At 43.0% G+C, this 15,323-nt stretch overlaps 1 protein-coding gene across 1 annotated transcript; it reads left to right on the plus strand.

The window, feature by feature from the left end:
• The first annotated feature begins 1,173 nt into the window (after nucleotides 1–1,173).
• Nucleotides 1,174–14,143, plus strand: LOC135521246 (D(2) dopamine receptor A-like). Its single transcript, XM_064947167.1, has 8 exons — nucleotides 1,174–1,394; nucleotides 7,597–7,984; nucleotides 8,320–8,429; nucleotides 9,297–9,433; nucleotides 12,670–12,884; nucleotides 13,043–13,126; nucleotides 13,404–13,770; nucleotides 13,947–14,143. The coding sequence occupies exons 2-8, from the start codon at nucleotides 7,628–7,630 to the stop codon at nucleotides 14,141–14,143; spliced, it is 1,467 nt and encodes a 488-aa protein (XP_064803239.1). The 5' UTR covers nucleotides 1,174–1,394; nucleotides 7,597–7,627.
• Nucleotides 14,144–15,323: the final 1,180 nt, after the last annotated feature.

The raw sequence follows: 15,323 nt of genomic DNA on the forward strand, positions 1-15,323 counted from the left end.
AAAGTGTGTGCACACTTTGGAAGAACGGTAAAGAATTGGGTCTCAGCTATACTGTGTAGATCACATTATGCTCCCAGTGAGGGGCATTGGTGAGAGCTTTGTGCATGGAACAAATCAACAGTCATGATCATTTTAAGTGAGTCATTTACTGAGATTCTGTAAATGGATGAAGGGGTTTTGATTCGTACCTAATTTGTTCAAAGTTTAAGTAGCGGAGACACATGATAGACACAGAGGCTTAAAGGCCTGCTTCATTGGAGATGGTTCACTTACCTTTCCTGATAGTGTGCTGTCTTATCTTAACTTCTAAGGCAGGGGTAGGCAACTAGATTCAGCCGCAGACTGATTTGTCAGAGATGATGGACTGGGGCCTGCAAAATAATTAATACACTGCAAATTGACCAAGTATAAGCCCAAAATATATATTTAAAATAAAGACACAATCACATACTATATGTGTATCTTTTTACTTGTGGAAATACTTGAACAGATTTCCATTATTTTTAGAGGAATTTCTGCAGATTATACTCATGTTTTACAAAAAACTGAGAGGCCAAAATAAATGACTCATCGTCCGAGGGGGTGTCTGTTTGTACGATGAAAAACACACTGAGTGAATAGCTAGCTTCATTCAGTACTTCACTGAACTATCTGTTATAATTATGAGATATAATTCTTACTCTCACTGTTTTGAAGTGAGTTAGATAACACTGCCTATCTCATACTGCCTGCCCTCACCCATTGCTATCCCCGTGTATGCTTTAATGAAGCATATACATTTTCCCTTCAAATTGTCTTCCCCGTCTCATTTCTCTGATCTCCTCTACTGCTTCTACTCATTGCGAGCGCTGCCAAACGTATATGGATGATTTTAATTTGTCGCACAATTAGAGAGCTTTTTACACACTCGGTTCATTTGTTTTCATGTTTTTTTCTGAATAGGTTTCAAGACAAGTGATTGTCTCGTCTCCTAAAGAGAGTGTACACACACCCAACACACACACACACACACTGCTCACTGGATCTGATCCTAGGAACCACTAACGAGAGAGGAGGGGGGGGAGAGTACCGCTAAATCACTTGGAGGAACAGACAGAGTGTGAAAACCAGAGCGAGGTGGAGAGAAGGGATTTACTGCTGGAGCACTCATTGAGGAGTAGAGGGAGGGAGTGTGTTGCATGTTATAGAGGTTGAGGTGTGAGCTCTGACAGGAGAAGGGTTAGCAGGCTCAGAGCAGACTGAGTGGTGACTGACTGATTCACTCTGCTGTCATTTTCCATTTTCTGCTTATTCAGAGTGACAGTAGTGAGTGCATACATTGTCATACTGTCTGCTGTCTATTGCAGTTCTCTGTTCGGAGGGTATGGGACTGACTACCACTACAGCCAGTGAGGGTAAGTTGCAGTTCAACCTACTTTTTTACTCGTCATTTTGTTGCTATCTGGGTTGTCTCTGTATTTGTCTGTTATCTGGTGTATGTTTCTCTGTGTCTGTGTGTACTTGTGCCCACATGAGTAGTTGGTCCTAAAATAACCACTCTACATGTCGAGTAGTAGTGGGATCTCTCTTCAATGTGATTTCAGTCCATGGTGTTACGTTTTTTGACGTTTGCCTTCACATATCTGGAAGTCCTCAACTTTCCATTTGATCTCAACTTCTCGTTCCCATCTTCTTCCTTGCCGTTTGAGCTAACTGACAATTATTCTGTCTCAGTATCCTTCTCTCCCACCGTTTATCTCTATGTCATTTCCATGAGAACTCTTGATCTCCTGTCCCATCTCTCCAATGATCTTTAGCTATAAGTGACCATACTACCACACACATGCACACGCACTTGAGTGTGGCTGATCAAACGACAAAAAATAATTAAAAAAAAAAGTTGTTGTGACTAACCAGGCCAGACCTGTCTAGAGTCCATTTGACAGACAAGGAGGGAGAGAAGACGGGGGGAAAGAGGGCATGGAAGGACAGAGTGATGATCCAGTACATGGGTTGTTGTCATTTAGAGACCCGATATTTAACAGTTACAAGTTAGGGACATATACTTAAAAGAATGAGGTGGCTGTTAAATATCTTTTTCCAACACAACCATTTTTAGAGATTAAAGGCTTGTCAGAGAAAGAGAGATACATGGGATGTTTTCCCTGAGAAGAGAGCAAGAGAGGGGGTTCTTATTTAATGAGAAGTCTGGACTACCTATTTCACAGGATAGTTTTTGAGTCTTCATCTGCATAATTTACTTTAAGTATGGCTTAAAGAAGTGCTGACACATACAGTATTGAACAACAATGTTATCTCAATTCCCCTCTTTGACATATCTCATCTCTATCTAAAATTAGGTTGTTTTTTTTTATCCATGAAACAAGTCTTAGAACACGCTTTGTACCCACTTTCCATGATTTCCCATAAGCACTGCCATGTAGAGCTTTTTCACAACAAGCCCAGTTGCTGAACAGTACTGACAGTTTACCTTTGTTGTTAAACATATTGATTTCCTGTCAGTCAAAGGACTAAAGGAGGTAGGATACAAATATATAGTAAATAAGAGATACAAAGTATACTCCCTTACAAAAAAAGATTGCAGTTTTGAAACTGCAGTTGATTGTGCTATTTTGGTCACAGTTATTGCAGAATATCTGCAAAATGACTGCAGTATTTGCAGCAGTGTATTGAAGTTATACTGCACTCTGAAATCTTTTTTTGTAAGGGTTGAAAGCAGATGCTTCCACAGAGGTGTGGTTTCTGAATTGGAGATGATCGTGGACTACAGGAAAAGGAGGGCCGAACACACCCCCATTCACATGAACAGGGCTGTAGTGGAGCGGGTCGAGAGTTTAAAGTTTCTTGGTGCCCACATCACCAACAAACTATCATGGTCCAAACACACCAAGAAACTTGTGAAGAGGGCACGACAATGCCTTTTCCCCCCAGGAAACTGAAAAGAATTGGCATGGGTCCCCAGATCCTCAAAATTCTACAGCTGCACCATCGAGAGCATGATGATGTTGCATCACCGCCTGGTATGGCAACTGCTCGGCATCTAACCGTAATACTCTACAGAGGGTAGTGTGTACGGCCGAGTACATCACTGGGGCCAAGCTTCCTGCCATCCGGGAAGTCTATACCAGGCGGTGTCAGAGGAAAGCATAAAAATTGTCAGACCCCAGTCACCATAATCATAGACTGTTCTCTCTGCTACAGCACGGCAAGCAGTACCGGAGCACAAAGTCTAGGTCCCAAAAGCTCCTTAACAGCTTCTACCCCCAAACCATAAGACTCCCGAACAATTAATCAAATGGACACCCAGAGTATTTGCATTGAACCCCCCCCCCCCTTTTTTTTTACACTGCTGCTACTCGCTATTTATTAAATATCCATAGTTACTTTACGCCTGCATGTAAAAATTATTTTGACTAACCTGTACCCCCACACATTGACTCGGTACTGGTACCCCCTCCCCTGTATGTAGCCTCATTATTGTTATTTTAACGTAATTTTGTTTTTCATACTTTATTTAGTAAATCTTTTCTTAAGTCTATTTCCTTAAAATTGCGTTGTTTAAGGGCTTGTAAGTAAGCATTTCACGGTAAGGTCTACGGCACCTGTTGTGTTCTGTAAATCTGACAAATAACATTTTGATTTGAATTAGTTGAGCAATCACCGTCCCATCATGCTTAGGGTCACGTATAAAAATGCTGGGCAGGCCATTTATTTCGGCTACATTGGCTATGCCCCCATAGGATTACAATGTCCCATCCACAGGGCACAAGTGGTCACTGAATGGTTGGATGAAAATTATGTAGAGCCATATTCCATGGCTGTCTCAGTCACCAGATCTCAACCCAATTGAACACTTATGAGAGATTCTGGAGCAGCTCCTGAGACAGTTTTCTCCATGATCATCAGCAAAATTCCAAAAATTATGGAATTTCTCGTGGAAGAATGGTGTTCGCATCCCTCCAATTGAGTTCCAGACACTTGTAGAATCTATGCCAAGGCACACTGAAGCTGTTCTGGCTCGTGGTGGCCCAACACTCTATTAAGACACTTTATGTAGGGGTTTCCTTTATATTGGCACTTACTGTACCTGTAGTATTTCTGATTGTCTTAACTTTTTAACACAACTAATAAGCTGTGCCTTTTCAGTCATTTTTTTCTTCACCTCAAACAAAAAGTAACAAAGTCTGTTTTTCTATTTGAAAAATCTTTCCAGCACTCTCCCCTTCGATAACCACGTAGCCTGGAAAATGTAATGCTCTGAAACTATATATCCTGCGGAAACATCATGCAATACCTGAACGCTTCTTCTCCCTTGCACAAATAAAGCTGTATGTCTGGAGATCACTGGCACGGGAATCTCTGAGGGCCCAGAATAGTTCATACAATTTTTCATGTTTGCTAGCAAGAGCTGAAGACAGAGAAGGCTAGAATAAAGGCAGACAGGCATAGAGAGGCCATATTTCATGCAACTGAAAGAACCTGAACCAACTGCCATGTGGTGTTGCCAATGTGATTTATAATGGATATTTATTTTCATCAGCGTATTTTCTGTTTGACAAAAATGCCCATATGAAAATCATAGGTCCAAACTGACATGCAGATTGGTAGAAATGGTCATGTAAATTATCACTCCACATGAAAAAAAGTTGCTGACCACTTGAAGGCTTAAATTCATTCATATTTTTTTTGTAAAATAGGCCTATTATGCCAGGAGCAAATTGGCTGTCTGGCAATTCTGGCAAATGCCAGATGGGCTGGACCATTTGTTTTGTTTGGGTGGGCTGGTAGAAATGTTGTTTTAATATACAAATAAAACAATAAGGAAAGTGGCATGAACAGTGGCCCATTGGCCTTTATTGAATGATTTTTGCTAAAATAAAAATTGTTATAGTAATATATAATCAGCCTACGGCTGATCAGTGGGCAACGGCTGGCCCTCCTACCAAGATGGGCTGGCCCGGTTACATACATCTTAGCCAAATACATTTCAAATCAGTTTTTCACAATTCTTGACATTTAATCCTAGTAAAAATTCCCTGTCTTAGATCAGTTAGGATCACCACTTTATTTTAAGAATGTGAAATGTCAGAATAATAGTAGAGGATGATTTATTTAAGCTTTTCTTTCTTTCATCACATTCCCAGTGGGTCAGAAGTTTACATGCACTCAATTAGTATTTGGTAGCATTGCCTTTAAATTGTTTAACTTGGGTCAAACTGTTTGGGTAGCCTAACAAAAGCTTCCCATAATAAGTTGGGTGAATTTTGGCCCATTCCTCCTGACAGAGCTGGTGTAACTGAGTCAGGTTTGTAGGCCTCCTGGCTCACAAAAGCCTTTTCAGTTCTGCCAACAAATTTTCTATAGGATTGAGGTCATGTCTTTTTGATGGCCATTCCAATACCCTAACTTTGTTGTTTAAGCCATTTTGCCACAACTTTGGAAGTATGCTTGGGGTCATTGTCCATTTGGAAGACCCATTTACGACCAAGCTTTCAGTTCCTGACTGATGTCTTGAGATCTTGCTTCAATATATCCATAATTTTCTTTCCTCATGAGACCTCTATTTTGTGAAGTGCACCAGTCCCTCCTGCTGCAAAGAACCCCCACAACATGATGCTGCCAACCCCGTGCTTCACGGTTGGGATGGTGTTCATCAGCTTGCAAGCCTCACACTTTTTCCTCCAAACATAAAGATGGTCATTATGGCCAAACACTTCTATTTTTGTTTCATCAGACCAGAGGAAATTTCTCCAAAAAGTACAATCTTTGTCCCCATGTGCTGTTGCAAACAGTCGTCTGGCTTGTTTATGGCAGTTTTGGAGCAGTGGCTTCTTCCTTGCTGAGTCGCCTTTCAGGTTATGTCGATATATGACTCGTTTTACTGTGGATATAGATACTTTTGTACCTGTTTCCTCCAGCATCTTCACAAGGTCCTTTGCTGTTGTTCTGGGATTGATTTGCACTTTTCGCAACAAAGTACGTTCATCTCTAGGAGACAGAACGCGTCTCCTTCCTGAGCGGTATGGCGGCTGTGGTCCCATGGTGTATATACTTGCGTACTATTGTTTGAACAGATGAACGTGGTACCTTCAGGTGTTTGGAAATTGCTCACAATGATGAGGAGGTGGAGGTTTACAAAATTTTTTCTGAGGTCTCGGCTGATTTCTTTTGATTTTCCCATGATGTCAAGCAAAGAGGCACTGAGTTGTGATAGAGTGAATTATAAGTGAAATAATCTGTCTTTAAGCAGTTGTTGTAAAAATTACTTGTGTCATGCACAAAGTAGATGTTCTAATCGACTTGCCAAAACTGTAGTTTGTTAACAAGAAATTTGTGGAGTGGTTGAAAAACAAGTTTTAATGACTCCAACCTAAGTGTATGTAAACTTAAGAATGCATCAGATGACCTGGCCTCCACAATCACCCGACCTAAACCCATTTGAGATGAGTTGGACCTTAAAGTGAAGTAAAAGCAGCCAACAAGTCCTCAGCATATGTGGAAACTCCTTCAAGACTGTTGGAAAAGCATTCCTCATGAAGCTGGTTGAGAGGATGCCAAGAGTGTGCAAAGCTGTCATCAAGGGTGGCTACTTTGAAGAATTTCAAATATAAATATATTTTGATTTAACACTTTGTTTGGTTGCTACATGATTCCATATGTGTTATTTCATAGTTTTGATGTCTTCACTATTATTCTACAATGTAGAAAATAGTAAAAATAAAGAAAAACCCTGGAATGAGTAGGTTTATCCAAACTTTTGACTGGTACTGTGTGTAAATTAGATATTTCTGTTTTTTTTTATTTATACATGTCCTAAAATAAAAGAGGTCAAGAGGTCTTTACATTCCTGAATGCACTGTGCATACAGCGTGGTATAGGCTAAGTTATCACCTGATGTAGGTTAGTAAGATTGTATGCTTCTGATGTAGGTTATGTTCTTCTCATGTAATAATAATATGTTATTATTCTGTCTTCCACAGAAAACGAGTCTGTGGGATCCATTTTAGAATGAGGCTATAAATGTGTAAAAATGTTGAAAAGGTCAAGGGGTCTGAATACTCTCCGAATGCACTGTATGTAGGCTGGTGTAGGTATGTAGGGTATTTTAGAGGGACAGGGAGGGAGCTTTAGATCTCTCCCTTTAATTATGTATCTCAAAGCCAATCTGAAACATTGGAGGGTAGAGGTGCTGTGTTTGAGAAATAGGCTAAAGGTGGAATGAAAATGCCAATCGAATGAAAAAAAAAACACTGTAATTCACTTAAAGTAGAAGAATATGGGCATGTAGTAGATGCTTTTATCCAAAGTGACTGATGTGAAGTAACAACAGACATTTGATATGTGTGGCCCATATGGGAATCAAAACCACAACTGATATTGAAAGCGCCATGCTCCAATCTATAAAGCCATCAGCACCGCACCAACTTATCACATCCACAGGATGTTCAACTCCAATCTGCACTGAGCTGAGAATGTGGAATTGTACATATATCTACTGTATGTGTTGTATATACAAGGTACAGAGTTTAAGAGCTTTGTGGGTCTACTTATGAGTTATAACTCTTGATGTTTTAGTCTCTCTTGTTACTTTTTCAGACTGTTCCAGACTCTCTCTGTCCAGAGGAGCATGATGACTACTTTCCCCAATGAGACAGGCTTCTCCTCCCTCACTCCATCATACTCCCTCTCCTCTCCCACACCGTCCATCACCTCCAACCCTTTCTCTTCCTTCTCCCTCTCCACCTCCTCCTTCTCTCCGTCCAACTGCTCCAGCTCTCCGTTGCTCTCCTCCCCTCCCTATAACTTCTACGCTGTGCTGCTGGTGCTGCTCATCTTTTGTGTGGTGTTCGGCAACGTGCTAGTTTGTGTGGCGGTGTCGCGCGAGCGCGCCCTCCAGACGACCACCAACTACCTCATTGTCTCCCTGGCCGTGTCTGACCTGCTGCTGGCCATCCTGGTCATGCCCTGGGGCGTCTACCTGGAGGTGGGTGGGTGTGTGTGGGTTCGTGCGTGCGTGTTTCTATCCATCTGGCAGCCAGTGTTTTTCTGTCTCTTTCATTTGTCTGTCTCGTTCCCTGTCTTTTTCTCCTAGGCTCTCTACACTCGTTCATTCGTAGGTGTTTCAAAAGCCCTCTCAGATAATGTCACGGTAGCAGTCAATAATGCATCAGCATGGCTGTGTCTCAAATGGTACCCTATTCCCTATGTGGGGCACTCATTTTGATTGGGGCCATGAATTACAAACCCCTGCTGTTCCGGAACACATGTAATAATCCCTCACGTGTGTTATTGTTCATACTGTATGTGTCCCTTTCCTAGGTGGTAGGGGAGTGGCGCTTCAGTCTCATCCACTGTGACATCCTCCTGACCCTGGACGTCATGATGTGTACTGCCAGCATCCTCAACCTCTGTGCCATCAGCATCGACAGGTACTCACACTCTTTCTCTATATCTATCTACAGTATCTATCTATCTATCTATCTATCTATCTATCTATCTATCTATCTATCTATCTATCTATCTATCTATCTATCTAACTACAGTATTTATCTAGAGTATCTATCTTACTACAGTATCTATCTCGCTCTCTCTCCCCAGTATCTATTGCTCTATCTACAATGTCTGTCTGTCTCGCTCGCTCTCCTCCCATCACTCTCTTCTCACACTGTCTTCAAAATCTGGATTGATTTCATTGTGCCCTTGCAGCAAAAATGTATTTTAAGGTGATGGTCATGTCTCCTGATGGGACATATTTTTTTAAATGGTTTGTTATTGTTGTTTTCCCATCAGAAAAACATTTCCTGTCTTTTAGGGTACCCTCCTCACTTCGCAAGTATCATCTTCTTAACATGAGCTCATTTTCTCCAACCAAATCCTTCCCCTTTCAAAACCAGTGAAATAAATGGACAATTTCAGCAGCCTCAATAGTTGTAGCCTAGTTTGTCCCATTGTAGATTGATTCACTCTGACTGTGAAGCCATGTCTCAGGGCTTAGTGTTGGTACTGTTCTTCTTTCGTATCTGTCCCTGACCACCAGCCCTTTGGAGGGATGAGAGTCTCCTCTCCTCACACCGGGCTTTCTATGGAGGGCTCTTAGAGTGGTTTGTCACGCTGCTGCACCGTGAAACTGACTTGGACAGCTTTTGTTTGTGTTCGACTGGTGAATGAGACTAACTGACAATGCAACTGAACTGTGTGTGGGCGGTGGTGGGCAAGGTGTTTGTGTGCGGGATTCTTTGTGCACACGTGCGCGTGTGTAGGCGTTAGCTCGAAATACTGCATGTGTGTGTGTGCAGGTACATGGCGGTGGCGATGCCCATGCTGTATAACACCAGATACAGCTCCAGGAGGAGGGTGGCTCTGATGATTGCTGTTGTGTGGTTCCTCTCCTTCGCCATCTCCAGCCCTCTGCTGTTTGGACTCAACAACACAGGTCTGTCTATCTCTGTATACGTATATGTCTCTCAGTCCCCCCCCCCCCCCCAAAAAAAGATTGGTCCTTTAAATTCATCAGTTTAAGTGAAAGACTAAACACGATTCTGAATAAGACTGCATACTGTATGCTTGCATAATTGTCTTAAGATAACACATAACACACGCTTTCACATTTTCCTCAAGAGATGCTGAAAGAAAGAAATATTTCTCCACTGTTCCCGAGACAAAATGTTTAATTAATTTGTTGTTTCATTTCACTGCTTGAAATGTAGATTTCTGCAGGAGTTAATATTGTATTACGCTACAGATGAGCGGTTATAGGCCTACAGTCAGTTTATATTTCAGTTGCTATTCCATTTAACCCATATATTTAAATGAGGTAAATTCTGATTATTCATGGTTCCTCATGAGCGGGATATCAAAGGTGCATGTCAACAGCTTATCCCGGATAAGACCTGAAGCGAGATATGAGCTACTGTCTGTTATTCTGTGTGCATGTCAATGACTAGGCCGAGGCTACAAAGCATCCCCCCCCCCCGTCCTGAATAGCTGCAATTTGAACGAATGTTCCCCCCCAAAAAATATGGCGTCAGGAACCTTCTCTGTCTGTCAAATAAATACATTTGATTTGTTGTAATGGATATTTCCGTAGAAGCAAGATGCAGTCTTACACATTGCATTGGGGCAAAACAATTAATGTTTTGTGTGATGGTGTAATCTTTATAGTTATGCAGCCATATAGCCAGCAATCTGCCTTCTGTTTAGCCAACGTTTCCAATGATGTTGAAAAAAGGACATTAAATCGCTAGACAACCGCCTCGTGCTCATGTTTGCCATAGCCCACGGTTACAGCAGACAAAGAACTACCTTTGTTTGAACTGGGGGTTATTTGTATACATGTGGCTGCGGAGTCACAGATTGACTGAGCATCAGCTGAAAGGAGGCTAGTGGATCCCTCATGCACAGAAATCTATGTATTTTTAGCAACAGCAAGTCGGGTTCCAGAGAAACCGGAACCGCAGTCACTCCGATGAATCTATTCAATCACACGTGTTCTAGTCTTATTCACTCATTTAAGTCTAGGACAGACATAAACATGACCCAGGAAGCCCCCAAGTGTGCAGAAACCCTACACTCCTTTATGTTATTAGCTATGTAACATAACCATTGCGATCTTCCAGTCCATCTGTAGTCAGCCTGGAAGAAGATTGCAGCCCTACTGGATATCTGGGTATCACCAGTTGGTGAGAGACCGAATGAACAATCAGTTAGATAGGCCTACATCCTGTTTAATCACCACGAACAGCTATGCAGTCACTGCCATCACTAACACCACACGCACATGCACACACAGACACACTACTGCTTACTAACAGCTTTCAGCTCTGTGTGCTTTTAATCAGTCTACACGTTTCAATGGAAGAGGGGCTCATTGATTGGCCTGTCAGTCCACATCCACAATACAGAAGGTTTATCAGTGATGCGGGCTGACATTTTAAGTCGGATAACATGCACATCATCACGTTTTGCTCAAGATGGTATTTTGATTTTTTTTTAAACTATTATTGCACTGTCTCACCTAAGCTGGGGCGGCAGTGTAGCCTAGTGGTTAGAGCATTGGACTAGTAACCGAAAGGTTGCAAGTTCAAATTCCCGAGCTGACAAGGTACAAAATCTGTCGTTCTGCCCCTGAACTGGCAGTTAACCCACTGTTCCTAGGCCGTCATTGAAAATAAGAATTTGTTCTTAACTGACTTGCCTAGTAAAATAAAGGTAAAAAAAAAAACGAAGCTGTAGCTCGTGCAAAACGAAGCGAACTAAGGTTTGGAACACAGGCTCATACCTTGAGGACGAGGCTGAAGAGAGTACTGCTTATTGTATGCAAATACTGCACAGCTTGGTGCAACAACCACTCGCTCGAGCTGGAGGGGCCAACACTAAAAGACAATTTATGCTTGGTCAAAAAATGTGGTCGGAGGCTTCGTATGGAGGCATGCAGAGGCCAAATGCCCATGGCTGTGTGCCGCTCAAATATTGTAACAATGCAGAGGGCTCCGTATCCCTCCACATTGACATGATTGGTTGACGGTAGGTGAGGGCGGGAGATCCTGTATAAACACAAACTCACTTCCTTGACAACAGCTCTGTGCTGCTCGGGCAAGGCACAAGAAGTATAAATACCCTGACCTCTGCAGACGCCATATCACATATCACACTACCTCATCCCCATATCGTTACTTATCCTCTTCCTCTTTTGCACCCCAGTATCTCTACTTCCACATCATCAACTGCACATCTATCACTCCAGTGTTAATGCTAATTTGTAATTATTTCGCTTCTATGGCCTATTTATTGCCTTACCCTCCCTACTCTTCTACATTTGCACACACTGTACATAGATGTTTCTATTGTGTTATTGACTGTACGTTTGTGTGTAACTCTGTTGTTTTTGTCGCACTGCTTTGCTTTATCTTGGCCAGGTCGCAGTTGTAAATGAGAACTTGTTCTCAACTGGCCTACCTGGTGAAATATATATAATAAAGGTGAAATATATATAAATAATAAAGGTGAAATATATATATATATATTTTTTTACAGTAAATGCTCTACGGCCACTGCAGATATCAGATTGACCATGCAGCGCCTTTAATCTGCCTGTTAACATTCAGTAACCTTCGAGAGACCCGTCAACACACCGCTGGGAAAACGAGATGATTGGCGTTCAGGGTCACCATGTGTCCTATAGAACGGCTATGGTTATACTGTATATGGGGAAGCTTGCGTTTATTGGATTGGACCTACCCTCTAAACATCCCAATTCAACAGAAAGGCACCTACTTACAGTGTACAGCATATAGTAATTTGCTAGCAGCTGTATACTGTTGAAAGGGTTCAACTAGACTGTAGTGTGTTGTGCGATAGGCCGTGGCCTGGCCTTATGAGAAGCTGATTTGATATGCTTTTCAGACGTTGCATCCAGCCTGAATATGGAGAGAAACGGTCAATGCCGGATGCTTATGTACCCGTCTTCTCTGGAGCGGAACCAGGCATTTACTTGGTTGCCATACCATTACGGAGTGGACTTTGACATATTTAACAGCTAGGGTTGACATCTTTGGCTATCTGACCAGAACTCTAGAGGAAAACCTCTCTCTTGCTTCCTCCCACCTGTCCCCACTCCCAAACAACATCTGTGTTTCTATCCACCTCTTCTCATCCCCTTCACTCCATCAGCCAGTCGGGAGGAGACCAAGTGTGCCTTCGCTGACCCATCCTTCGTGGTCTACTCATCCGTGGCCTCCTTCTACGTTCCGTTCGTCGTGACCCTGCTGGTGTACGCCCAGATCTGTGTTGTGCTGCGGAGGCGGGGCCGACGCACTGTGCCCCGCAGACACGGCCTGCACCCACAGGGAGGAGGCAAGACGGGGGAGGGCCACAAGCACAGGAAGGTTCATGATTAGTCAACCAATCTATCAGTTAACTAATCAGCCAGTCATCAATCAATTAACTCCATAAAACAGCCAGCCAATAAATCAGAGGCAGGATGAGGAAGTGAAAAAAGCTTGATTTAAAAGAAAAACTTTCTTCTCTCCCTTCATCCTCTCAGAATAAGTGTACCCTCCCTGAGGATGTGAAGCTGTGCACTCTGATCACGAGGCCCCCCACCACCGCCCCCCAACGCAAGAAAGTGGTAAGTCGCTGGAACACTGTGACCATGAAATTGGATTACGAAATCTCCGACAATATGAGCCTTAGAACTACAGTACATATCTCTACATCGCTTGCTGTTTCTCTGTCTCTTATTTGTCTTTACCTCCCTTCCCATCCTATCTTCCTGCCTCTTGTCTCTCTCTCTCTCTGTCTGTATCTCTCGCTCTCACTTTGTTTTTCTCTCTATCGAGCTCTCTCTTTTTTCTCTCTCTCTCTCACCCCCTCCTCTCCCTGCCTCTCGCCCCCTGCCCTATTAGACGTTAGTGAAGGAGGCGGTGGTGCACCCCCTGGAGGAGGTGCCGGTGGGGTGTGGTTTCCTGTCCCAGTTAGACCAGAGCCTCCCCCCGCCTCACCCTTCTCACCGCCCTCCCCCCTCCGGACGAGCCACTAAGATCTCCCTTTCTATCTCTGTGGTACCCGCGCCCTTCCCGTCACCATCGGTGGCACCACGTTCCGCCCTCGTACCCCGCCGTGCCACCTTCGAGGATGGCATGAGTGGCCGCGAGCGATGGAGGGAGCGCAATGCAGACAGGGAGAAGGGAGCGATGGAGAAGGAGAGGGTGAAAGGGACTCTGTCGCAACAGAAGGAGAGGAAGGCGACCCAGATGCTGACTATTGTGCTAGGTGAGAGAATCAGAAGGAGACGATGAGGGTGGCTGAATAGAGAATGTTTCAGCCAGTCCCAATTCACTCCTTCCCCCTTCCCATTGGCCTTTCAATGTTTGATGATCTGAAGGGAAGTGGCCGAGAGTGAATTGAGGCCTGCTCGCACCCTTTCATTCTCCTCCCTTCTCCATAAGGTGTGTTCATCATCTGCTGGCTGCCCTTCTTCCTGACCCACGTGCTGAAGGCCCACTGTGGCAGCTGCTGTATCTCCCCCTCCCTGTACAGTGCTGTCACCTGGCTGGGCTACCTCAACAGTGCCGTCAACCCCGTCATCTACACCACCTTCAACATTGAGTTCCGCAAGGCCTTCATCAAGATCCTAAACTGCTGAGTACAGGGAGGAAGGGGATGGGGGGAGAGTGGGAGAAAGTGTGAAAAGTGTAGTGGAGAGAGGCAAAAACAAGGTCAGAGACTTGAAATAAAACTAAAGAAGGGAAAGAGAGGGGTGAAAACAGAGACCAGAAGGGAATGGAAGGAGAGATGGAGGGGGACAGAGAGAGAGTTGACAGAATATTTCAAACAAAACCCCCCAAAATTTAACAGGTCAAACAGAAGAGCAAGTGAAGCAAGACCAATATACCAAATCAAAACAGACTTGGGAATGATAGAGGTTATGTACACTTCTGTAAATCTAAAACATAGCAGGGGGAGAGTAATATTCTGAAGGTTCTACGGGAAGAGATGGGGTAGGGCACAAACAGTGGCAGAAGACTGTCCCACTCCTTATGGGGATGACTAAGTAAGTTTATTACTCTCTGATACCCCTCTGAAGTATACTGTGGTAGCAACTGCAGACATTGTAATTTAATTAACAGAGTTAAAACAGGACAGAGGTAATCTTTTAAGGAGATACACAATAAATCTGCACAATTGTTCTCCAATAGCAGTCTTGTTGCGTCGTCCCAGTGTAAACATGCCTGTAAGAGATGTATTATATTAAGAATATGTTGGTGAAGATATGATGCCATATTAACATGGTGATATGCCATAATAACATGGTAATATGATGAGCGACTAATCAAGGTTTGTTCATGAGGTATATGTATATATTGTTGTTTAGAGTGTGAGCTCTAAATATCTGTATTGCTGTTATTGTACAGATAAATGTAATAAATGATGTTCTACTCATATTGCTAGTCTATTTCAAGTTTTCTGTACTGCAGGGTTGGGGTCAATTTGAATTGAAGTCAGTCAATTCTGGAAGTAAAGATATTTTCCAATTGATTAATAGCGCAGAAAAAAAGTTGTTTTCATTGACAACTTAATCCGTGTTTGGATTTTAAATTAAAATCACTTCCTTAATTGACTGACTTCAATTCAAATTGACTCCAGCCCTGCATTACTGTACTGGTCAAACAATAGACAGAAATGGATTAATTGACTAACTTGTTTGCAAAACTGTTTAAATACATTATTTGCTCTCTACGTTGATCTCTGGCTCTTCTCTCATCGCTTCTTTAACCCCTGTGGTGGTGAAGCAGTGTGGATGCTCCCCGTGCTTGTCTGCCAAC

The sequence above is a fragment of the Oncorhynchus masou genome, chromosome 29 (assembly GCF_036934945.1).
Source record: "Oncorhynchus masou masou isolate Uvic2021 chromosome 29, UVic_Omas_1.1, whole genome shotgun sequence".
Taxonomy (NCBI): Eukaryota; Metazoa; Chordata; class Actinopteri; order Salmoniformes; family Salmonidae; genus Oncorhynchus; species Oncorhynchus masou.

What these genes read in the sequence shown, in the direction of transcription:
- LOC135521246 (XM_064947167.1), top strand. Translation starts at nt 7,628, where the DNA reads ATGATGACTACTTTCCCCAATGAGACAGGCTTCTCCTCCCTCACTCCA. An exon ending in GTTTGGACTCAACAACACAG is followed by an intron (nt 9,434 to 12,669) that starts GTCTGTCTATCT and finishes TCACTCCATCAG; the next exon opens with CCAGTCGGGAGGAGACCAAG. An exon ending in GATGCTGACTATTGTGCTAG is followed by an intron (nt 13,771 to 13,946) that starts GTGAGAGAATCA and finishes CTTCTCCATAAG; the next exon opens with GTGTGTTCATCATCTGCTGG.